The 25,845-nt window shown below is 37.5% G+C and overlaps 1 protein-coding gene across 7 annotated transcripts in view; it reads left to right on the top strand.

Annotated features, from left to right (window-relative positions):
• tox2 (TOX high mobility group box family member 2) overlaps nt 1–25,845 on the top strand; it is a 146,042-nt gene that overhangs the window by 37,250 nt on the left and 82,947 nt on the right. For 5 of the 7 annotated variants that reach the window (XM_069179448.1, XM_015364672.2, XM_015364669.2 and 2 more), the window contains exon 2: nt 25,528–25,623. The exons of the other annotated variants lie outside the window; for them this stretch is intronic. In XM_069179448.1, the coding sequence (XP_069035549.1) occupies nt 25,528–25,623 (96 nt within the window). The remainder of the gene's footprint in view (nt 1–25,527; nt 25,624–25,845) is intronic. 7 annotated transcript variants of the gene reach the window in all.

The raw sequence follows: 25,845 nt of genomic DNA, 5'->3' as shown, positions 1-25,845 counted from the left end.
ATTAAATTCTAAATCTTCTTTAATTAATGAAAACAGACTTTAACCCTGTCAGGACACACCCTAATGAATGAGTGATGCTGAAAAAACACCCAAATTTTGTTTTGAGAAGGGAAATTGTAATTCATGTGGGAGAAGGTTTAAAAAAATAAATAAAAGGCCATATTAAAATTTTATGAATAGGGCTCAGTACATGCCATGTATTGGCTGTTGCTTGACATTAAAATACACCTCACTGTTTTTTTCTGTGCTGGAAAAATACCCAGCCTTTACAATAGCAATATTGAAGTTCTTTTTATCACTTGGTAATTCTTCTGGATAGTAAAGTAGCTACTTCATGCTCGAGAAAGATATTGATCTTGGGACGTGTTCAAACACCAATAAAAAAATACTGGGAATATTTTTCGGAAGGAATTTTACATGACACTACTTCTTACCCGTAGTAATGAGTCTTAAGGGAAATGGTTTAAAGAGCAGCTCCTACTGCGTTGTGCTGTGGTAAATTGTTTTTGAATGTTTACTGAGCTCACAGAGCCCATTACTGACTTGTCAACTCAGGCCCATTACCACTTATAGCTTAAGTAATGCTAGTGTTCATTTCTTTGTACCTTTTGTGCACAATTTATTTTTCTCTTGTGAAAGAAATACGTTGTTTTGTTCACTCCTAGTTCCAGTTCAAGGATTTGTAGATACATGTAAATTAAAATACTATTGATGCTTTATCATAACATTAAAAAATAATAAAGTGACCCTTGAAAAAGAGGGTTTTAAAGAAGATATTGTGAAAAATATACAGGGTTTACATGAAATTATAATATCCTCTTTCTGGCTGACAGAGCTCGGTTTGCTTCATAGGGGCGTATTGATTTGGCACGGCTACAGCAAAAGTAGCCATGCTTTCATAGAAAAAATAAAAAATGTGTTGGGATTATATTCTTTCATCTAATCCAAATGTGCTTGGAAAGAAGTGGAAATGGGCCATTCCTAGTGGTTGGGCGGTGGAGTGCCCCAAGTTACTGCTGATCCGTAGAAGTTTATCTCCATAGGGAGCAAGCAGGATTCTACCATGGCAATGTTCACAGTGACTCTGTATTTGGGATTCTGTTTCTGATACTGATACTGTGTTGATGTTTTCATTTCAAAGATAGAAAAAGTCATAAAAACGCTTAAGGCACTTCAAGGTGAATGGTATACTAATTGAGGATTATCGTGTTAATAACTTTGGCTGGTGGTTTATCAAGGAATAAACCCCATCTGAGACTGTCCCAGGCTGATTTACATAATAGGATATTTGGTTGAAATTGCAGAACTAAATGGCCGTGACAACATGCAATGGGCCTCTAACTGTCACAGATTGATTGAGTTATTAAACTAATCTGCTGTGATTAAAAATGCAAATTTCTCAAAATCATTTGTGAGTTTACATGTTTTTATTTTAACTGATTTAATTACACGGAAAATGAACCAAGAACCCTGTGAATGAATTTTTTCTGCCGATTGCCACACTTTAATGAATATAAATTAATTCTAAGCAGCAAGGGAATGCAATTAGATTATTTTATTGAAAGAAACCTAAAGCTAAATTCAGGGGAAAGAAAAAAAATGATGTTCTGAAAAGATGTGTTCTGTTTTCAAATTATGTTTGATTCACAGAAACCCTTTTCAGTTTACAGAGACGAAAGCCTGCCCTAGACCAGACTGGCCTTTTTAATTTAGGAATCAACTAATTTCCTCTTAATAGAGACAGGCTCTAGCATCTAGGGGCTTTTGCATGTTATTTACAGCCCAACATAAAAATTTAGTTACAATGAATCTGTATCTTATTTTGGGAAAGGCAAACATTTAAGATGCCTGGTATTGCTTGATCTTTCACCTTTTTAAAGGGTGTATTGTTGGAAAGGGTGAAATTTTTTAAAGTCCTTTCTTTAAGACGAGGCTAAATTAAACTTAGCTGTAAATGCCAATAGGTATTCTGTCCTGCTGTCCTTTACTTCCAACAAAATGCTTTGCTTAAACTCTCATGAACATGAGCCGATGGATAAGATTATATTATTTACAGTACATATGTAGCAGAGTAAGAAGCAGGAGTGTTATTGCATATTTTTTTAATTAATACAGTCCTATGAAATAAAAAAAATAAATCATATTTAACAACTGAAAAATCGCAACATGATATTCATACTCAGCTCAACATGCATTGTTCAGGCAGTTAAAGTACATCTTTATCACTGGTGATATTTGATAGAGTTTTTAACCATGTGATACTTAAACATTTGAAGTTGATTTTGTTTTATATTATGCCTATAGTATGTATTTATGCCTGTCATGTAATACAACATTTTATATTATGTGCTGAAGCATAGTGGTTTTAATAATTCTTGGGATAAGGTTATTAAAGGCCTTTGATAAACAGAGGAGAAATTAAATGCACTTCGCTTACCAAGTGAACCTCCCCATCTTCAACAAAAAACAAAGTTATTAAGAGATAAATCTATTGACAGCTGTTGTAGTTGAGTGTTATCCCCCACAGAAAGCCAGGTTCAGGCTGGTTCCTGTTTGCCTTTTTATGTTTTTATTGCCAACATTTTGCCCTTTTATTAGTGTACAAACCACAGCATTTATGTAATGGCACTCTAAACCTAGTCACTTGCAGCCAACGCCCTATCTGTCGATCTTGTTTCTAACGCTTCTTCCACAAACCATTTATTGATACAGGAACCACTTGCACAAATCTGTATAGATTTAGAAGAAGTGTGATTATGATAAAATCCATTGGTTTCCATGGCAAGGTCAAACAAAATCTACTCTTTTTCAACAGGACAAGTTATTTTATTGTTAGCTGTACACACCGTCAGTCCGTCAGATTCTTTGTTGTTTTGTGTTACACCCAGTCAGCAACACCTGAACACTCCAGGCCTTCTGGTCATCCTAAATATAACAGAAACTTGTGTGCTGTTAACTGGTCATGGTTTTCAATATATTAAATCTTAGTTTCCTTCAAAATATATTTAAGATATAGAGTCCGTCTATCCATCCATTAACAGAAGCTGCTTATTTGTGGTAAGGGTTGTGACCATGCTGAGCCTGAAGCACAACATGTAAAATCACACATCTTGCAAAGGACATATACTGTAACTCAGATTGGGGCACCTTTGATGGCAGCAATAAGCCTGCTCCAAATAGGAATCTCACTCGGTACAATACGTTACATCTTATACTTGTTTGTGGAAGAGTGAAGCTTTCAGATGCTGCTACATTCCTGATGGATAGCTTTATCAGTTCATTGACATCTTTGATTGTCTCAATCATTCAATTACTGTCTCAGGAGTTCTTTTTCATGCATTAAGATTCTCAGCTTCTCCTTCTATGAACAAGTTAACTTTCACAGCAAAGAGAGCTTAGTATTGGATTGTGGGAATATTTCTAAAACCATTTTTTACATGGAGTTGTATTTTTTAGTTTTATGCCTGCTCTATAAACTTACTGCACTGTACAAAGCTTGTATTTCTGAGGCCTGTGCTAGTGGAATTGTATAACTAGTGCAACATTTTTTCTTTCTATGACACATGGTTAAGCTGGCCATCTGCAATTTTCCATTAGCTCATTGAGTTCTACTGAATAATGGTCAAACCTTCATTTAAGTCATTACACATGCATAAACTAAATAAATGGAGCAAAGTTGTAGCACAAAAAAATACAATGGTGAAATTAATTTACTACTTATTATTACTGATGGGAAAGTGACATATTTTTGTCAAAAACATAATATTTTTTTATTCCAGCTTTTTTTGTCTCTGTTCTATAACTGTACAAAATCAAATTATACTGTTGAGAGTCTCCCTTGCATGCCAACATCTGTTTCAAGCATCTTTCATGGAATCGTTCGTGGAAGATCGGACACACACCAGAAAGCGCAGGGGGAGCTGAAATACAGTAGCATGATGTAGGTTGGGGGTATGATCTTGTATTAATAATAACACCGTTGATCATGATTATGGAAGTGAATGCATTAATAGGATAATATGGCTGTTCTTACGGCACAAACCCACCAGGTCTCGTGGACTCTCAGGAACTGGAGATACTGATCCTTGGCACAAATGATCACTTGCTGACTTGCTTGGGCATCCTTAAAGTCAGGGAGGGAAACTAAGCAGGGGCTCAGTGATTTTGTTTTAAAGAGTACAGGTGTTAACTATGGTTTCTAGACTGAGCTCTACCGGCTTGCATAGTCAGACTTCTCTAAACTTCCCTCTTCATTCAATTAATGTAGCAGTTTCTCAGTTCTCCACCTGACTCAATATGTAGAGGAGCTGCTGACACATTATGGCTGCTATACATGGACTCCTTCTATATGTAAAGCACATTGGGATCCTTTGGGATGAAAAGCATTATATAAATTCAATGAATTATTTAACTATCTGTCATCAAAAGCACAAGATGTTGAATGACGGGTCATGTCAAAAAATGAAGGATGAATGAATGATTCAGTCCATTAACATATAAAAAAATGAAGTAGATGAGTGATAAAGGTTAGCGCTAGATTTACAAAGTAAACTCTGCAGAGCCACTGCAGAGAGGCTAAGGCACTTTAGAGAGAGCTAATGTGAGAACAGAGGCCCTCTTATTATAGAGCTATAATGAGATTGGAGTGCATATTGGCAGTAATGTGTGCAAGGTCTCGCTTCTGACAGCGTAGCCATTTCGGATGACAACCCATCTATGGGTGTAAGTTGAAGAATGCAGTTAAATGGGTGAGAACACACTAACAGTGGCTAACAGTATTTTGAATTAAATACACACAACACATATCTCTGTCATTAGTGACATTCATGCAGCAGCTATTGGGGAAGTGAGTGATTCATTTCATCAAAGTGTTATTGCAGAATAGACTGAAAGTGTGATAAACTCATTTACTTTTTCAGTAGGTAAGAGGAGAGGATAACCTAGGTTTGCAATAGACTATGTTAAGGAAGCTGAATTTTTGCACTAACTTACCCTTTTGGCTGTGAGTCCTTATAAGCTTACAAGAGGCTGTATACATTTCAAACTTATCTTTAGTTGATATTTCTATTGTTTTATTTCTACTGATTTCAGAATTGCAACTGAAAGACTTCATATTGCTGACTTGTGTTCCTTTGGCTTTTTCAACTGGTAAATAACCAGATGTTATCTTGTGAGAAAATTATTATCAGTCAGTGCTTTTATGTACAGTATGCTCTAAAAGTATTTTACATTACTATTTTGAACTGAATGGTCAACCATGAATTGAATATGAATTGATATAACTAAAATTGGAACTTTCAGTTTCATTACGAATATTACACATATCTGTTTGTCTTCTTTCTTTGAAATTAATTTACAGAGTTAGGTGACTGATCCATTAAAAAAGGGTAATTGGTAAAGCAATTAATGGTTAAATCAATGCAAAATTTTACTTTCCATTATAGCTGTAAGGTTTAGAAAGTACAATCAGTTGTAATGTATTTGAACTATCAAAATATATCTTTTTAATTAAATGGGCTGTTTTATACTTACAATGTATACGTACTACATTTCTGGTATGTAGAACCTGATGGGGTTTTTTTATTTTCTCATTGGGAAAACAGAAAATAATGAAATTTCTTAACACTTGAGGATTGTAATAACTAGCAGTCTGTTTTTACTGCAGAGTTTTCACTCTGTTGCTCAAGCTGTGGAATACTGTTCCATAATGAACGATTGTCTTTTGGAAACAGGAGGTTCATGCAATAAAAAGGAGCTGCAGCTTCAGAGTTATTAAAATGCCATATTTAAGAAGTTTTGATGAGAGAGAAGACACAAGTATGTTATTTATGCCTCCTTACAATCAAAGACCACTCAATATTGACTAAATGGAGTCAGAATGCCAAAGGGGCAGAGTTCAATTATTCTACAAGTTTATGAAGCCAGCACAATAAATATGGCAGACTGGTTCTTTTTATTCTAACAGTAACTTCATTTTAATTAATAGCACCATCTCATAGTACATTGCAGGTCTCAGATGTCTTTCCCTACTTTTGGGGGATATAACAGAATCATTGCAGCGTACCGTACTGTACACAGTATGTGCAATGACTGCACCTCCTGATGCGCTGTTTGTGAGAAATGCTAAAAAGATAGGATTTCGTAGACAACATTATGTAACAAAGCACAGTTCCAACAGATGTTGCATATAACAAGGTGCGGCAGTATAATTATTTCTTTTATTTAAAAACAAGTCCTTCTTTTTGGAAGATGGAACATGGTTTGAGAGCATGATCTGATTTCTGCAATGTCTCAACTCAGAAATTTTCTTTTAAGATCATTGTTCTGGAGTGCATTTGTATTGATATTATGAAGGCTATTTATTTAGCAATCTGACCTTTTAGTGAGCATTCTGATTAATTATACCACAACTGACTTTCTTTACCAAGTCTACAAAATCAGGCCCACAGTGCTAAAGGTTAAATGTGAGAGGAGATGTGGAGAAGACTCTTTCAATTTGAGAATTTCGAATTTGCTATGGACTTTTGATTTTCTGTGAGAGGAGAAATACCAACAGAAAAACATTTTAAAATGTGAAATCTTTTTCTCCAGCTTTGCTCTAAATGTTTTGCATTTTTACTGTAGATAGCAGAGCTTTGCACCATGCTCTTAATCCTATATACGTTGCTATTTGTTAAGTGTTTATTTTTTAACTCTTCAGTAGATAATCATTACTTTTCCTAGTGTTTGTGAAAAAGTCAAACGTCTATGGCAATTGTGGCATCTTCGATGCCTTTCCTTTGATATTTGCAAAGATGCAAGGAAGCATCATAGGAAGGCTACATTCAAGTGGACAAGCGTAACTGAGCTTAATCTTTCAGGGATGTGAAACAAGTCTTTCTCCAAATGGCACTTGAAAACATCTCTTTCTGACATAGAGTGGAGAGGGTATTTTTGTCAATTGATGGGGATTTGCAGGGGAATACAATATTAAGATTTTCCATATCCTTACTGACCCAATGAAAAAAGGACAGCACAACACTGAACCTAACAACTGTTACAGTGCACCATTCTCTCCAAAACACTTGCAAGCACATCATTGGACAGTATGTCAGATTTTATAAACGATTCATTTTGGGAGATATATTCCTATGACAGGTATTTAGTTATATTATTAATAATATATACTAATAATATTTGGAAAGTCACAAATATCTGTGAAGGTAATTAACACTTTGAAAACAAAGCAGAAAGTCCTGTAGAAATCATTCAACCTGATAGAGATTCAAGTTTTTATTTTATTCCATCCTCATGAGTATTTTACACCTGCAATTGGCAGTCGGGATGGAACACTGGGTGTGGCCTTATGTTCTTCTCTCTTCTTTTGGCTGTTATATATTACTTTTGTTTACCCACACTGCACCACTTTTAGCTGTTTTTATCATTCTTCACTAAATTTAATTCAGGACTTGTGTGTACTAAAAAACTGTGCCCTGTTGATAATTACTTAATTTATACTTAATTTGTACAAAACACAGAATTCTACATCTAGGGCTAATGACTGAACTCTAGCATTCATTTACACAGGCCTACTGGCATATGGAACAGCACCCTCCACTTCCTTTTCCTGCACTCTCAAGGGTTCTGGCTGATCAACACTGACCTTTAACCCTTCAATGACCTCAACTTGTCATTATTAACCTGCTACACTAAACCCTCTGAGCCTCTCTGTCTCTTCTTCATTGAAGGGTTTAATTTATGACATTATCTAGCTGGAAGCAGTTGAGACACTGGCCCACCCACAAATAACTGACAGAACAGATTGCCACCACAGATTCTGTAAACCAATTTTAGCTTTTATGCCTCTGGAATTGCATGCATCCACAGCAAGATTTGTTTCCCTTAACCTATTAAAGTGACTGAGTGACTGCACAGATGTTAAAAGAATGGTGAAAATAATTGTTTTCCTCTTTTATTTATTTAATTTTATTTTTAAAGTCTGTTATGGAGAATGAGTATTCCTGCACTCAGACTGCCTCTTCTTAAGACTAAACAGGAGCTATGGAAGTTTTATGGTTACCTAGAATTTAATATGGATGTCCACTAATTAATATGCACAATACTAATTTAATATGCTTTAATACTTTGGTACTTACGACATTTGGAAATCTACTTATCTTTCATGTCTGTGCAGTTAATTCATGTCCACTCCCCCCAAAAATCATTAAGCAGTAGTTCTATCCACCTAACAGGTATGCTGAAGTGTTCTTCTTCTGCTGGTAAGTCTGACCATGGGGATTCGCTGGACATAATGGGCTTCAAATCCTATTTTTCCATACCAAATCTATTAGAATCCAGTTAGGCCACCTGGCATTATAGATTATTAATTATAGTATAATGCAGGGACCTCTTGCAGACACCAACAGCATGGAAGGAAGGAATGCGCCAAGTAAATCTCCAAAGATACTGATGGCTTTAAGAGATGATCCTTAAGAATTATAACAGCAAGACATCAGTAGTGTCCTTTATTGCAGAATAACTTTGAATAAATCTTTGTTAAATAATTAAATATATTTGGATAAAATGCATACTGTATATTTCATACATGATTTGAGGTATAGCTTTCACACTTATTTGGTAAAACCCTCTTGACTACTGAATGCTACAGATAATGTAGTCAGTCACCATGGATGGTCATTGGCCATTAGTCAGCGTTCTACACCACTACAGTAGCACAGCTAATTCAAACATAACCAATCCAATGTCGTGTTGCAACTACTGTGTCTCTATCAATTTGCCCGTGATCCTGCTTGGAAGTGCCTGTGCACATTACATTACAATGAGAGCCCAAAGTGTAAAAACAAGAGCAAACGGGCAATGAAAACAAGAGGGGGGAGGAAAGAAAGAGCAACTTGAATGAGATCAGCTCAGCAGAGGTTTACAGAGAAAAGGAGCTGTTTGAAATGCTGTAGAACTAGCTGAGAACATAAATGTCAAAGTTAAAATGGCAGGAAATGTGTCAGTGACAAGGAAAAAGCTGTCAGTGGTATTCTAGAGTGGAAAGTAAAAATAGGGCATTGGGTAAGAAAGCAGGAAATCAGTGGACTGTGGCTTCTACTAGGAATTTCTTCTGGAGACCAGAGATAAGAGACTTAACTCTTTCCTGTCTGAACGTTCAGTTTTGTTCTTGTTCTTTAAGGGATAAGTGTAACTGATAAATATTTTTGAGTGTTTTCTTACTTTTTTTTGAGAAAACAGTGTCACACATTGCACAGGAGGAGCTACCTACCATTCTAGATGTGTTTGTCAGACAGTTTATCTGACACTTTCACATGAAAAATTAAGATTAATTGAATAAATGGACAAGAATAAACTGAAATGTTCAGAAATATGGCAATGGCAGTCTGTTCATTCCTTAAGTTAATAAATGTTCTTCTCTCTCACAAATAATTAAATCTTTTTAGACTTGAAGTCAAGAAGCAGACCTGATTCAAGAATTCTGAATCCTCAGTTTTTAACAAAGTCCCCCAAAGACACACAAAGACTCCTTCCAAATCAGCTACATGAACTAGCAGACACAAGTGGGAATTGCAGTGAAGTGCATTTCAACCCTAGAACAGCAGGTGCTTTGTTTTACAAAGGTTGTGAAAACCTGGAATAAATCTACCCAGCCATGTTGCTGAAGCTTGAAAGTCTGGCATTTTTCAAGAAGTGGCTGGATAAGATCCTCGGATCGCTCTTGCTTGTAACTAGTGTTATGTCGTTAAAGGATGGCTTTAACCTGCTTGGAAGCTTGTAACTTCCAGCTGCTAGTAGGATTGCCCTCACAGTTGTCCCATAGGACTAGCCTGAAAAACAGTATGAGGTGTTGCAGTGAGGCTTTTAAACTCTTTGACCAGCCACTGTCTTGAATCTAGCGAATATAGAATTCTTCTGACCTCATTTCTTTGGGCCTTATTATTTCCAGTGCACATATACCTGTACATAATTACTGCTTTAGTAGGGTACATAATGGATATAAGCATATAAAATTTTTACATCAACAACCGGCTTTATTGTGTCCCCGCAGTTTGCTCTCCCACTGGATAGTCTTTTGAACTCATGATTGCTCAGCTCAAGAATTCAAGATAGATATAGTAGATATACTGTATCTGGTTGATTCAAAAGCAGATCATTTAAAGGTTTGGACATCACTGCTATGGTTTCTTGTATTTTATGTATCTTTTGGCTGCATGGCATGTCAAGAGAGAAAGATATTTTTTTTTGGTTTAGTTTATACCCTTTTAACCCCATCATATATTTGACAGGAAACTTAGGAAAAGCTTTTTCTTCCTGTTTCAGTTTGTTTTCCTCAACACACAGCTAATTTGCTTGACCAAATATGCATGTGCTTGGTAAGATATATTTTGGAATAAAGCAATCTCTGCTGACACCTAACTGATCCCGTGTTATGTGGGTGGGTGTGTGTGGCATGCATATATTTGAAAGGCCAGTATCTTCTTCTTGTTCTTATGATGCTTCAAGATAATGTTCTGAGAAAGTCAACTTCTTTGTTAAGATGTGTACAAATCTATCCACATGTATAGTTTTATGTATAGTTTTTGCTGTTAATTTAGAACTGGGCCGCTCAACCATTGGACCTTCCAATCCACTCCACTGCAGTGCTTTGATAGACCAGCTTCCTGTTCATTTTATTGATCATGATAATTCTCATTTAGAGAACTGAAAATCTGGTGGAAGCAAACTTCTGCAAAGAAATGGATTGCCACAGGTTGACTGGCAACTCCCAACATATTGGGAGCCTTGTATGTATTTTATTTACCCCTACTTCTCCCAATACTATCACCAATACTGTCTACTAGGAAGTGGGGCTTTATTACATCACAACAGATAAATGAAAATATGATAGGAGGGTTTCTACAGTGCCTGCTTAATCTGCCCCTGTGGCATGCCATTACCCGCCTAATAAGAGCTGTCTGCAGGCTGCAGGCAGTAAATGGAGGGGCTGCCTCTAACAGACCCTGACAGGCTCATTAGAGAGCTGGCACAGAGCTGTGTGACTCCCGACACTCTCTCTCCTCCTTAAGTGTGGAACAAGGCTGCTGCTGACCCCTTCGTGTCATCCATGAGGGAAGGCAATTTGGGGAAAGAAATAAAGATTAAGAAGAAATATATGCAGATGCATTAGTGATTTCAGTGGGCATGGGTGGGAGGTGAACAATGCATCCATTGTGAAACAAGAAGTACCTCATTCTCAATGAAAGCTGGTTCAAAAAAATCAAGATGTGCCATTTTAATGTGCCCGTCATTCTCACACAGATGCTCCCTGTTCTCAGATATGATAGTTGCAGAAGAAACTGAACTAAACAGGATCAAAAGGCAGGGCTTCCAGAAGTTTTCTTCAGTATAGTCTCATTTAGACATGAGCAACGTTTTGCAATTTGCTTTTTGCAGACACAATATGTACATTGTCAGCTAGAAAAGTGGTTTGTTGCATCTTTACACTGAGAAAAATTAAATTGTTGTAACACCTTTTCAATCACATATTGCTTTAGCTTTTTAAGTCTCTAAAACAAAGTCTGTAAACAAATATATGTTTTGTCTGTTCTAGAGAGAGGGATATATTGGATCAATTGTTTGAACATTAAATTGTGTTTAATGAATGTAAAATGACATAATATATAAATTAGTCTAAACATAGAAAGTTCAGTATATTTGCCATTGTTGAATTTGTAAGTGGTATACTCACTGGAAAGAATTATTTAAACTCTGCTTTCTTGCATAGACAGTTAAGTTTGTTCGGTGGAATTTATTACACAAATAATTTCTTTAGAGGTTTGGCATTCTTCTCATGACAATTTTACTACAAATTTAAAAACAAAAACATGCAAGAAACAAAAAACAGAGTTCTGAATAACTCAGGGGTACAGATGAGGCCGAACATACATAGGTTAGGAAGATGCCCAGGTGCCCAATCAAGAGTGGTCCTCTCGTCTCTCCTCTGAGTTCTCTGACTTGCGAGCCTCAGACATTTTCTGGAGTCCAAGCTCTTCATGCTTCTTCATGCTCCTTCAATACAGTAGGCTGCGGGCCTGTGGTCACAGGAAATATTGAGTGTGTGTTTGTGAAGATAATGTCTGCAGGCTGGTGCTCCTGGGGCTCCCCCAACAGACACCAAAGCAAACATTACATTTACCGGTAGCTGAGCTCTTAAATCGAAAAGCAAATCTCTCTGTAGCAGCTTAGAGAACAATAGAGCAAAAAAATCATATTTAAGCTTTTTGATGTGGAAGTAACAATGGAGGGAAGGAGTGTGAGCATTAAAATCCTAGGCTGTGGGCCATTTATCTTATCGTTAACCACTATGAGTTTCTTATTGAAGTCAAGGTACTTGTAAGGCCCATCCCTTCAATCTGTTTATCATCTTGAATGTTACAAATTTATGAAGTTTGTTAATCTGTGTTCTTTAATATATTTTAATGCAGGCATGCATTTTCTCTTTATTTAACTGTCTTCTGTTTAATTATTATTTTTAATGACCTTTTGTGTAATTGTACTCTATCTGCCTGCAAATTGTGTCACCTGGAACCTAATGTATTACCTTTATTAGTTTCTAGAGGAATTTCTGGGGAATTATATGATTTATAGTGTATATGAAGAACTGGAACTCATTTTGTCCTCAGAATAATGCCTGAAAATCATTTTACCATGATCTACAAAGTTCTGCAGACAAGCAGACTGTTCACATCAGTTTAATTGAAAAATACGACTTAATGCAGCTCACTTGTCTTTCTGTTCTGAAGAAGGCAGCACGTGTTTCCTGGAGCCTTTGTGTGTATACATAGATAAACTGCCTGCACTTATCATCTTAGACCCATACTCCTGATGGCGTTATAGAATTGGAAGATCACATCTTTTTGGCAGATTTTGTCACTGTAACAGAATCTAGTGCAAATTCTGTCATTGGTTGGGTTGCAATTGCACAAATGAAAAGATGAATCATTTGCCGTGGTTTTTAATGCAGCTGATAAAGACTCTCACTAGTTCCTGTTTGTAGATTTGTAGTTTGTTGAGGATGTTTACTGGGGCTCTGCAATCTCAGTACTTTCATTACGTAATTCTGGTACTCTGTGGACAGCGAGTCAGCTGGCACATTCTCCAAACAGCTGACTGAGGGTGTAAGGACTATATTTGGAGGTGATGAATAGCTCTTCAAAGGAGATACCTCCCAGGCAAAGCACTGCATTTCTTACTCTTACTGAAACAGTAAAATAAAATTGTGGCACAGGCCAGATGTTCTGGATGCAAAACAATATGCGTGTCTTCTTGTCCAGCTAAACCACTGTACTGTATGTATCCATGTATCCAAGTTAAGAAAGCAGCTCTGCCCAGCTACTGTTTACCCACAAACAACTTTCAGCAACTTTCAGTTTGCACACATTTCCATCAAAATAATAAGACAGAAAAATAACTGATTACAGATCAATTATTTAAGTTCAGTTTGGGGCCTTTTGTGTTTTAATTTTACAGTGAACCTCTGTAGTACACAAAAGGCCAATGATCCTCATACAGGACTAGGGAATTAGAACAGGAGAAATGAAACCTGAAGAATGTGTGCTGTTGCACACTTTTCAGCTTTAATCCCACACAACTTTGTCTTCAGACAGATATGATCAAGGACGTGCATGTCAGCTGGGGTGAGCACATTCCTACTGTTGTTTTTCCATCTTTCTTTTTTACCCCCCAGGCTTATCTAATGATGTGCAGCTGTCTTATTAAAGAATTATTAAGATTCAAACTACAGAAACTTCTAGACTCTGTAGACAAGTCTCTGAGGTGAGATGTGAAAAATAAAACAAGTGCAATTCGAGTCCTTCTGTGTTTGTTACGAGAAAATTCCTTAGCATGCTGTGTCGCAAATAATTATGGGAAGGAAAAAGGGGGTGGATACTGCAAATAGTGCAATGTAGATATCTTGCTTTTGTGTAAAAATGAAATGTAGCCTAATACAGCATTATACTGATGTTCTACAGTTTCACTGGTCGTCAGGCAGCCCATAAGAAAGTGCGGTACTGAATCAAGGCCTGTATACGTACAGGCAGTGATGCCGTTATAGAGTTCTAAAAATGTAGTGAATATCATTGCAGATTTCACATGACAAGATCACAGAAAATCAAGTTTTATTTAATGAAGGTAAATCATATTGACAGGTGCACATTATCTGCTAATTGTCTCCATGGATATGTAGATGACTTGAAAAATGCTTCTTCCGTTTTGTTTTGTTTCCTCTCCCCAGTAAAGTAGGTAGACCCCCAAGAAAACAATTTGTGCTAATGTGTTATTTTATTTTTCTTTAAAAAACACAAATTAAAACCTGTACTAATAGCAAGATTATTAGCAAGATTTCTACTTTATAATCACCTACAATGCTGAGAATTTATACTGAGAAATTTGCATCATTTTTGGGTAGTTTAGGATATTTTCTTTGACTTGTTGAACTCTCACAATATCAGTGTGATGAACCCCCCTCAGAGTCTTACACAGCACCGTGCAATATTAAATTAGAAGTTTCAGTGCAATATCAGTCAATTGTACTAAGGTAAAACTTAGATTTTTGATCCCCATTTATTTTTATTTCTTTATTTCCAATCATCTTTATACTTATACTTTTTAAATAAGAAACAATTTACATATTAGTAGCCCATGAACTGTTGATCATGACTCAGAGTGACTTTAGAATTGTAGCATTTGTCATCAAGGTCTAGCCACAGAGCATACATTATTGCTATAGGAGTGAGTTGCTTGGTAGACTCTTCAGCTGGGAGGTCACTGTGCAGTCAGTCACATGAGAACTTTTCCCACTTCTTATCTTATCAGCCCTCTGGAATATAAGGGACAGGGAAAGTATAATTAACTGTGTGCTGTCTGCCAGTCCCATCTGCCATCATACACAGTTCTTACAGAAATGTTTCAGTCCTCATGTAGCAGTGGTTTATCCAGGCCCCTCTTTCAGTGCTTCTGGTTTCACAATCTGAAGCAGCACCTCAGCAGTCCTGGGGCCAGGTGAGGCGTATGGACACAGAACTTGTGTTTTAGCTGCTGGAAGGATCCCACGGCAGCAGGAGCAGCAGCAGGAGCACAAGCTGCCAGCCTGTCCCCGATAAGCCGTGGGTTCCACTGAGGCCGATCCTCTGCTCTCTGTTTACACATCTCCCATAGTTTCAGCTTTTGTTGATGTTTGAGTCAACAGCACCAGTAATTTGTAGTGTTGTACAACACGAGACATCTGCTTTTGAAATCTCACGGCAGAGGCAGGCAGTCAGGTCGGGAGAGAAGACTGAATGTGTGCCTCCGAGTAGCAGCCATGCCTTTCTGATGGATGCTGAAGCCACGCAAGCAGTCAGCTCCTATTTAAGCAAGTGTTGGTGCATCAAAATTACAAAGACGCAAGTCTCTTTTGAACAATTTTGTCAAAGAGTGAATTTGCAAAACTGTCACAACAAAGCTAATAATTACAGTTATATTAACACACTGAAACTTGGAACTCGCTAGTGAGTAAGTGGTTTAACACATATTAAATTTGTCTCAAAAATCTGTTAAAGTGTCTGGATAGATTCGACTAATTTACACTTTGACACTTACTGTTGCCTACTGTGAATAAGAGCTAGCAAATAATGTCAAAATAAAAAGCTCTTTCATTTCAGTACAGGGCATGAGAAAACAGAATGAGGTAAAGTACATTTGAATTTGCTCACCAGTTTTTTTACTGTCACTGGAGGAAAAATCAAGATGATTTAAAGAATAATGCAGTGAATTACATTGCATCAATGTGGAAGACATTGTAAATAATATGCTGTCCAAAAACTCTACAGCTATCTATGAGCTATTTTACTGCTCTGAGCTATTTTACACTGCAATGGTGAAAGGAAAATGTGGCTATGCTTTTAGTACATATGCAGCTGTTGTTCTTTCACAGAAAATATACCCTATGCTGTTTTATGTGTCCAATTTAATTTAAGAGTCATTAATAGATTTGTATTTCTGAATTACTTAATGAATGTGTACAGTAATTTTGTACAGAAGATACTATGATAGAAACATTTTGCATAGTGCACTGTTTCGATAGAGACACGGTAACACCCGGCTTTAAAAATAATTTGGAATACTTTCTCCCCCATTGTACAGCAGGTTGAATGGTTCTCTTTCTATTTTTGATTGACAAGTTTTCAGGATCTTGTTTTCTTGCTTTCTTGTGAGCTTGTTGTCAGGATCTTTGTGCAAGTAGCTTCGCTGCCCTGGTCTGTGTATACCTTATATTCCTCAAAGATAAGCTCCTGTGTGTGGCAGTGGCCATAAAAGCTATGTAGAGCCTGTGTGCTCTTCAGTATTTGTCTCCATTTCAGGGTCCTATCCACTGTCCTAATCCTAACAATAGCACACAGCCCAGAGTCTGGCATAGGTGCCAGTAGAAGCTGCTCTCTGTGAAGATTTCTAGTGCAGCCCATGTGCTAAGAGTCTTGTGTTTCTGGGCAAATCACTTGTGTGGTGCTGCACTCAGTGTAGTTTTGTGTGAGATCCTTTCAAATGCGATCAGATTCCGTGACAGGCCTTACTAATCTGACAGAGTGTGCACAGCACCCCCTTTTCTGGCACCACGATGAATGAGATGAAAGCTGCCCCAGCAGGTAAGGCCTTGCTTGCATATGGCTCTAATGTTCTGCCAAACAGAATCCAATATCCTTTATTATTTCTAGTAATAGCAAGTGGAATTTATAGCTTCCCTGTGGACCAAGTACAATAGCTTCCCTCTAGAAGGCCAGCTAACACTATTCTTCTTCACAGCAATGGCAGAAAGTCAAAACCCAGGCATTGTGAAATTTAGATTTTGCTAAGAATGACACAAAGAGCAGATGGCATTAAGTAGATAGGAAAAAAACTGGGTTGTTCCTATCTGATGGAAATAAAAAACATACAAATAGCAGATTACTTTAATGCAAGGGCTAAGACAGATCTGGAGAACTAATCCCTAAGTCTGTTTGCGACAAACATACAGTACAGCAGTGTGCTTTATAAATAAAATGTGTTTAGGTCAGAATACCTACATGAAAACTATCTAGGAATGAAATCATTGCAATAAAGTTTGAATTTATCCCTTTTTTTAAACCACTTTGGAACATGCATTATATGACTTTAGATACAGTATTATAAAATGTAACAGTGCAGTAATGTGGTGAAATCCAAACTGATTGCTAACACATCAACATCGTGCTGTTTTTGGAATATTAGATACAGCAAATAAAAAGAAACAAAAACTTTAATGTGCACGGTTTAAATCCATTTCAACAGTCTTCTTATTCTGTCCCCCTTAAGTGAATTAACATACAGATTATATGTTTTTTTAATTAAATAGAGCATGCTTAAGTAATGTACTTTCTTCCTACACATTTTACCACAGCCTTACACAACCTAACCTAGTCAGCCTTGGGTCAAAATTGACTAGGCATAGAAGTTCAGTGGCAATTTCTATTGTTAAGTCATACTAATTGCACTGAATTGCTACATTAAAATTGATGAATTCCATGCTTGGTTGCCATCTGTGAACAATCTCTGGTCTCCTGGCAAAAGGAAGTCTGCAACCAAAAGTCAGCTGACTAACAAGGCTAACCAAACATTTCCTGGTTACCTGCAAGATAAAGGCCTTCATTGAAAGCCTTCAGGAAAGCATGAAGGTGTGTTTGCCCTAATGTTGGGCTTCTTGAAAATTGATACACTTCCCCCTATCATCTCCTCTGGGAGTCAGCTCCGTGTGCAGAGCATGCATGGCCTTTGCACAGAAGAGTGATTTTTCCATCCTTGTGCTCCAACAAAGGGGATGCAAAGCATATGCAAATAGGCATCCCAGGATGCATTCCTCTTTCCAACAGATCTTTCTAATGGAATGTCTGCCTTTTTCCCTTTCCCTTCTGCCAGTTCCCTTCCCAAGCAGCAACTATCCAGGAAATACTAATACATATAATATTATGAAGATTAAAATACTCCCTCTCTACCTTGAGGATTCTTTCTCTTTGTGTAATACTGTCCCAACAAATAGTTCCATTGCTCACCTATGGTCTTTCATTTGCCAGAATTTCAGATGTTTTATGCAACAAAGTTTTCAGAATCTACTGCTTCAAGTCTCATTAGTTCATTAACAAAAAATAAGAAATGAAACTGTATAGCATTATAATTGGGTTACAAGTGTTTCACTATAAAGGGATCACCGAGCACTCTGAATGCAACCCATTACCCAGCTTGACTCAATAGTTTGAAATTTCTGAAGCCTTTGCAGAATTACAGTTACTTCACTCTCAGCAGGAAAGCAGGGATGCCAGTAGCCAGATCCCTCACAGCAGATTGCAAAGCTAAATTACTTTAGCACTGCATTTGGCTTTCAACAAAAAGACCCTTAGGCCATGGTTAGGAAATGTCTGTGCAGATAAATGTGGAGAATTTTTACATCCAGTGAATGGACAGACACTTTCACAGCTCCAGAATTGGTGTATAAGAGCTACAGTAGGTGTTTTGAAGCTCAAGGTTCCTGGAGAAACCGTTGCATTCCTTCAGCAAGGCAAAAAACTACATTAAAATATAAGTATTTATCAGATTATTACTGGGCCTTATTAGTGTACGGCAAAATGCTCCTGAATTAGAGCAATGTGTTTGGGCATTGATGATTATTAGAAATAAGTATTCTGTTTGTCATTTTAATTATAATTGTAATTATATCTCTTATAGCTGTGGTGAAGTTTTATTGGGGATAGAACTGTCACAAACATTTGGACACTGGCCAGGTGCAATGGGAAGTGTAAAAAGTATGTTTTTGCATTCTCTGGGGAATGAACACAATAGTGTTTTATAGCAATGTAAAAGGTTTTGTTGAATGTTCTTATATTCAGACTTTGAGAGTTCTGAGCTAATCATCTGGAATATGTAGTAGGAGAGCCAAATTGCCCATTGTAACGTAACTAATCCAGGAATTATTTGAAGCAAAAGGCCAGTGAAGCAGTAGAACTCTGTCTGAAACTGAGCGCTGACAAAGTTAACATTTGGATTTCCTTATTTAGTCTTTGAAGTACAACATTTGCTTTGTTAATTCAGACCTTTAATAATGTCCAATATATTATTTTTTAATGTTTGTTAAATAAGAATTATTCTCTGTAAAATACCACTTTTGTGTTATTTGGCTGTCTTTAACAGACAGAATTTCTTTGAGCTTCTTAGCTTTAGAACTTGCAGGTTTCACTGAGCTGGTAAAAGGTACTAGAGCATTTTGAGACAATGCTTATAGAAGTGCGCCTTGATAGATATCAGTATAAACAGATTGTTAGATTTGAAAAATTCTTAAATTGCCAATGATGGGTATTATAATGTTTTCCTTATAATGTAGGTGTGCAGCAGAAAATGTTGTAATAAAAAGTGAAGCTTATTTTTACCCGAAGACAATTTCTTTTTTAATTCAGGGTCTTCCTACAGTGAAGAAGGACTTAATTACACTCTGTGAAACTCTCTCTTATTCTTTACTGGGTTTACAAAATGTTGCTTTTACAAAATCTATGTTTATGATAAGACTTTGATACTTTAATCTTCACAAAGCATTTGTTCATTTGCATTTGATTACAGTGCTGTTTTTTTCTGTATATCACATTTGTTGATTTCCAAGATTTATGTATTTTGTTGTTGCCTTACTTTTCTCCTCTAGTGTACTGTATTTTCCTGTTAAGAAAACCCTGCAATATGCGATTCAAGCTCTTGCCTTCTACTCATGTGGAACAATGTCATAGTGACGGTGCTACCGTGAGTGGAAGGTGAATTAATGCACAGTGTCATGGGCATTCAGGAGCTCTCTGGTTGCTCATTTCCTTCATTCTATACATCCGTGTGTGAAAATAAGGTGCTGCACTAAGGAGAAGCTAAATTCTTTTAATCCCGAAATGCCCTGAAACAAATGATTTAAAATATATATATATATTTAAACCCAGTGTACAACAATAAAAACGTCCTTCTTCAGATTTTTTGTTTCACTTCAGTTGAAAAAAGGAAGAAAAAATCATGCTAATTCTTATAAATGTACATTTTCCTGTGCCTGATTTTGTTTCTTCACCAAATTAGCAATGTATTATCTTTACTGCTTTTCTTTTAAGGAGCTATAAATCTTTTTAACACATGTACCTTGAAGCTTCATGTTCTGTATGTTCAGTTCTGAGATTCCACTTGTCACGCTGCTCCATTGTGAGAAAGCTATATGGATGAAAGAATTAGGAACAGGGTATTGAAGCCTAGTTCAGGACCCTATGCAGACGGTATAATCTGGAAGTAAGTGGAGAAGGAAAACGGGGAAAAGACGTAGACATCAGGACAGGTTGACAGACAGGGGGGCGTGACAGCAGTGATCCAGTGCTAGGTGGGACGTGGCGAAGGCAAACAAATCCAGACAGTTCAAAAGGGGGAATCTAGGGTGCAGTCCAGAGTCCAGGAACCGGGGAATACATCCGAGACAAACAATGTTAAAAACCGGAACGGGATCTGGATCAGAAACAGGGAATAAAAACCAGGGTAACGAGGCAAAGCACTCTGAGCCCTGGACTCAGCTGGTCAGGACGCCGTGATGAAGCCTATGCCGTCAGGTCTCTCCTGGACCAGCTGGTAGGCGGGCTTCCGGGTGTCCATCTCCCAATGCTGAGCCAGGAATAGCGGCAGGTCACGTAATCAACAAAAATACGAAAGGGCCGGAGCCCCCTTAAGAGGAGGGATTACGATTATGACAGGTATTGTCTCAGTCTTTCAATGGTGGCATTTTTGGCTGACATCATTACTTGAACAGAAAATTGGAGATGTATTAATGGCATAAGCTCATAGTATTCTCACCCTAGACATTGCTTTCCAATGGCCAGCAGCATTGACTGGTCTCTACTTATTACAAGATTTCCCTACTCCTGGAAAAACTGGAGGTAATGTGACCTGGATTCCTGAAGCAGCATTCTCCATTTGAAACTGATCCACCTGTTAGATGCTATTGAGTTTGCAGCATGTCAAAAGATGAATGTCTTCATGGGTAGCTAGGTCAGAGGAGTCTGTCTGTAATATTTACAAAAGGTAATTTTTAATATTAAAATACTGGTGTATGAGAAGGTCTATAGTATTGGAAACTTCAATGGATTCAGTTTTTGATTAAATTAGCTTGGCCTGAAGCACTCTGAATAAGTGTGCTTTCAAGAAAAGGTTAAAATAGGGATGTGAAAAATGGAGCACAGATCAAAGATTCACACAAGACAAGACAAGATTCAGTCACATGAAGGAAGCGGAGAACAGTAGGTGAACTTACATTTTTGGAAGGCGAGTATAATTTGAAGGAGTAAGTTATTTTGAGCTCTGCTGCCTTGACATTTTTTTAAATGGCTGGTTCTTTTGGAGAATTTCTGCCTGAATTACAAGTTTTAGCACATTGACTATTAAGTATTAAAGTATTCAAAATGCTCTTCGCATCTTTTTTTTTCAGTCACTTCATAGCTGCGTTTTAGAAGGCACAATTATATAACCTGCACAATTTTGTGGTGATATGTGTAAATAAAAGGCAAAATATTTTTAAAATCATAACATGTGATAAACATCGATGGTGAGGGGTTTAATGTTAAAAGGGGTGTTTCATTCTTAAAATTCCTACTCAACTGAATTGTATTTTATTATTGTTATTATAGGGTGTAAGAAATATTAACTGGGACAACAGTATTAATTTGAAATTAAAGTTTAACAAGGTCCACCTTTCAGACTTATGTTATAAGAACATGCAGTTACTATGAGTTATGGAAAATGGATGTTACTGTAATTAGCTCACTTTAAAAATGCTGAAAGAGGTAAAAACCATCTAAAGAGATGGTTCCAATTCTGTCTTGCATGTAGAAATTTCAAGTCAAAAAACGCAGACATTTTTTTATAAAATAGTTTTCCATTTTTTATGTCTACTACTAGACTGATATGATTATACTACTATTATAAAGTATATTTCTGGTTCCTGTGTCATCTGTCTCTATGTACTTTCAGCACTATTTAGTCTAGATAATGGTGTCGGTCTAGCCACATTAGAAAATCCTGTCCTGTGGTAAGGATTAAAGTGTACTATTGCAGATTGTATTTTCTTCATATTTTTGATCAAACACCAATGAAACCTACTTTACTTGAAGCTCATTCCTCTATTACAAATGCCCTAGCTTTCTGCTATTTTCTAAGTGTCATTTTCTGTTGACAGAGCACAAGAAATCTGTGAAGAAAGGAACAGGCTAGGTTTTGCATATTTTAATAGATGCAGTAATTGTTCAGATAAGAGATGATGGAGCTGTTTTTGTTTCAGCCTGGAAAGAATGAGATGGCAATGACAGGGCGCATGGTAAATGACCAGCCAGCTCGCAGACTGCATGCCTCCCAGGGGAGTCCTGCTGGCAAAGACATCTGCTCCATGCCAGCGTTAAGTGCAGAGGCCTATTAAATATAGTGCTACAGTGAGCTTGTTTACATTATCTTGTGCTGGGCTAATTCATCATTGGCTCTCATTCGGCATTTACAGTTTGTAGCTTAGTCTGCATATTGTGCTGATGTCTGTTTATATGGCCGTTCACTTCTTAGTCCTTTGGCATTTTTCTTTCCTTATTTATTTTGTTGTCACTGACACCTTTGGATTTCAGAGCTTTTGATCATGGCAATTTTGTTTGAGCATTAAAGGATGTGAAATGGCATGATCCAGGAGAAATGTCCTTATTTGAACTATTTGGCAGAGTAATGGTACAGTATCTGAGGGCTTGAAATGCACTGCACTATGCATTTGTCATATCAAATCAAGATCATGGAGGTATATTTTACGTTTCCTTTTCCATTTGTTTGAAACGGGCATGTTTGCATGCACACAAAACCCACTTCTGGTTCCCCAGACAGTCTGTATAAGCAGGATTGTCTAGGCAGTGTGAGAAGTGAGAAAACTGTAGCTTAATAAGTACACCTAGTGGGGCAATAAAAGTGAGCCTGAACCAGTTTGTTTTTCATTAGATTCAATATGTCAATAATTTAAATTCAGGATGAAAAACAAATATCATACTGAAACAAACTGAAATCTCTGCACTGCTCAGTTCCTTTCCTAAACTCAGTTTCTGCTTCTTTGTGCTTACTGTACATCTAGTCGAAATCTTGTTGTGACCAGCACTGCAGTTGCATTTTCCAGAAGAGTCACAAAGCATTTCTTGCTGTTAATCTTAATTTACTTTAATTTACAGTAAGTGTGTGACTGGCAGGAAGAATCTCCCAAATGGTGGTGCACAATTGTTTGAGCACTGATTTTGACACTGATAACCATGACATCTTAATTTCTCATCTTGATACTGTTTCTGACATTGATCTTAAATGTTTCCTTACTGATAGCTGATATGTTGGGTTACAGTTCTGAACCTGGGTTCATTACGTTCCTAAGAACTCAATACTGGGCCCCCTTCTATTCAACATTTACATGTTCCAACATGGTCAGCTGTCACATGGTCTGAATTATGATTTCTAAACAAGTGATACTTAAATCTACGTCCATTCTAAACCTGACACTGAAGTGCCTCTCTCTGCACTTTCTAATTGCATTTCTGACATAAAAACCTGGATGACTCAAACTTTCCATCGTTTAAACTGTGACAAGACTGAAGTCATGCTTCTTGGCACCTCTCATAAACTATGTAAAGAACTTGTAGGTGATATTTGATCTGGCTTGGCATTTGCCCCACAAATGTGCATCATTCTTCCATTTCACCTTATGTTGTCTGGTTGCTGAAAACCTGGTCAACACAGGTTTGACCCCTCTAGAATTGATTACTGCAACTCCTTACTCACTGAGATATCTAAATCCACATTGAACAAACTTCAGTATGTCCATTTTCAGCAGCCAGAATCCTGACCAGGTCCCATGCAAGTGATCACATTACTCCTGTCCTGGAGTCCTTGCACTGGCTTCCTATCAGGTTTTGTGTCGACTTCAAAGTCCTCATGCTCACCAATAAGGCTCTACAAGGCTTGCACCTTGGTACTTATCTGACATATTATCTTCCTCTCTTCACCTCACAACATTCATTTGTCTAAGTCTGGTCTCCTATTTTCCCCCAAGCTCATCTAAATAATACTGTTGCTGTGCCCTAAAACTCTGGAATTCTTTCTATTCCCACGGATATCACCTTACCTTAATGCTTTTAGATCCAGACTCAAAACTGTTTTCATCAGAAAGGCTTTAATTTAATTAATGCCTCTATCTGGCCATTTGCATCTTTTACTACATTCTAAACCCTTGTTTGTAATTGTTCCTATGTTGTTATCTCCTCATCTATATTTCTTACTATAAAGTGTTTTGAGAAGTTACTGTTAAAGGCACTATTTAAAATAAAGTTTATTATTATTTATAATTAGTTGGCATGGGGTTATTGTCCTCACCTCAGAGCTGATTATGGGATATATACAGCTGTGTGGTCTGTGACAGGTTAGAGAATGTCAGAGAATGTTAGAGAATGTCAGAGGTGGCTCACCTGTGTGCAATCATGGGATCCTTTGCAGCCAAACTGAGATGTAAAAAACACACAGCTAGCTATTCCAAATCAGGTGGATGTGGCAAAAATAACTGGAAAAATATAAATAATGCACATGAATATGTTTGTCAACATAATCAAGGCCTAATACTGGAAGGACCTGTAGGAAGAACAGGTGAAGGTTCGTATTTGGCCTTTGTGTGTAATATGGGGAACCTAATCTCTACCTGAAATAAAAGAGGTTTGACTAAGCAAAAGCTGTATAGCACTGTATGTGAAACAAAATGTTATGTGTAGAATAGGAGGAGATGTAGGAATAAGGCTGTCATGTGGAGAGAAGCTAACTGAATCTTTTCAATGGACTGAAGGCGACCTCATCTGTTGGTCTGTAACGATACTTCAGCTTCTCTCTCTGGCGCAGGACTGTAGCATGAGATCTTCAGTCTGTCACTCATCAGCTTCCCTAGCTGCACTCCTAACAGCTTGTGTTTTCCAAAACAAACAACTTGAATCAGATGGTACCGCACACTGATGACTGGGCGCACAGCAGCGATAATAGAAGAAACTGCCATTTATTGACAGTGGGAACAGGTTTTCATGAAGTTAAATGTTGTCAAAGTGTCTCTGTTCTCTTGGGCTAAAGACATCACACCTTGATTTTTTTATGTGGTCCATGGTATTTTGTGTAATTAATTAGATATGAAAATGTACAGTATCGCTTGGTAAAACTTGTGGACCTATGGTGTATAAACCTTTGCCATTTAAAATCATTTTGATAGAGAAAACCTCATCAGGCCTGCCTCACTGTTTTCCAGGAACACTGCATAGTTCTGAGAGTTTGTGCTGTTTTTTTTTTCAAATAGTTTGTGGCCAAGGGTCACAGCTTCGCAATGCCAGGAGTTTTATTTCCAATACCTGATGTAATTGAGACTGAAGTCCCCCCTCTTTCTCTTTTTCTCTTTCTCCACAGACCAGATACGGCGCAGGTGAGCGCGGTGTTAGGCTCCTTCACAGCGCGCTGCCAATGTGCCCCAACCCTGACGGGAAAAGACTGCCCGCTGCCGGGGTGAGAATGTAGTTAAGTTCCCCTGCCTCCTAAAGCAAGGAGCCCCACTGCCACAGGGGTCCAGTGCTGTGCCTCTGTGCCTGAACAGCGGTTCTGTAGTTGTGATTTGGGCATCACTTCAAATGTGAAGTGTCCGAAACCTGTGGCCACATCGCCAGCGCAGCTCTGATTTCTTGTAGACTTACAACATGCCTGACACTCCCTAAGCTTTCCTTCAGGACC

Source organism: Lepisosteus oculatus, chromosome 16, assembly GCF_040954835.1.
Source record: "Lepisosteus oculatus isolate fLepOcu1 chromosome 16, fLepOcu1.hap2, whole genome shotgun sequence".
Taxonomy (NCBI): Eukaryota; Metazoa; Chordata; class Actinopteri; order Semionotiformes; family Lepisosteidae; genus Lepisosteus; species Lepisosteus oculatus.
This window is presented reverse-complemented; position numbering and strand designations above follow the sequence as displayed.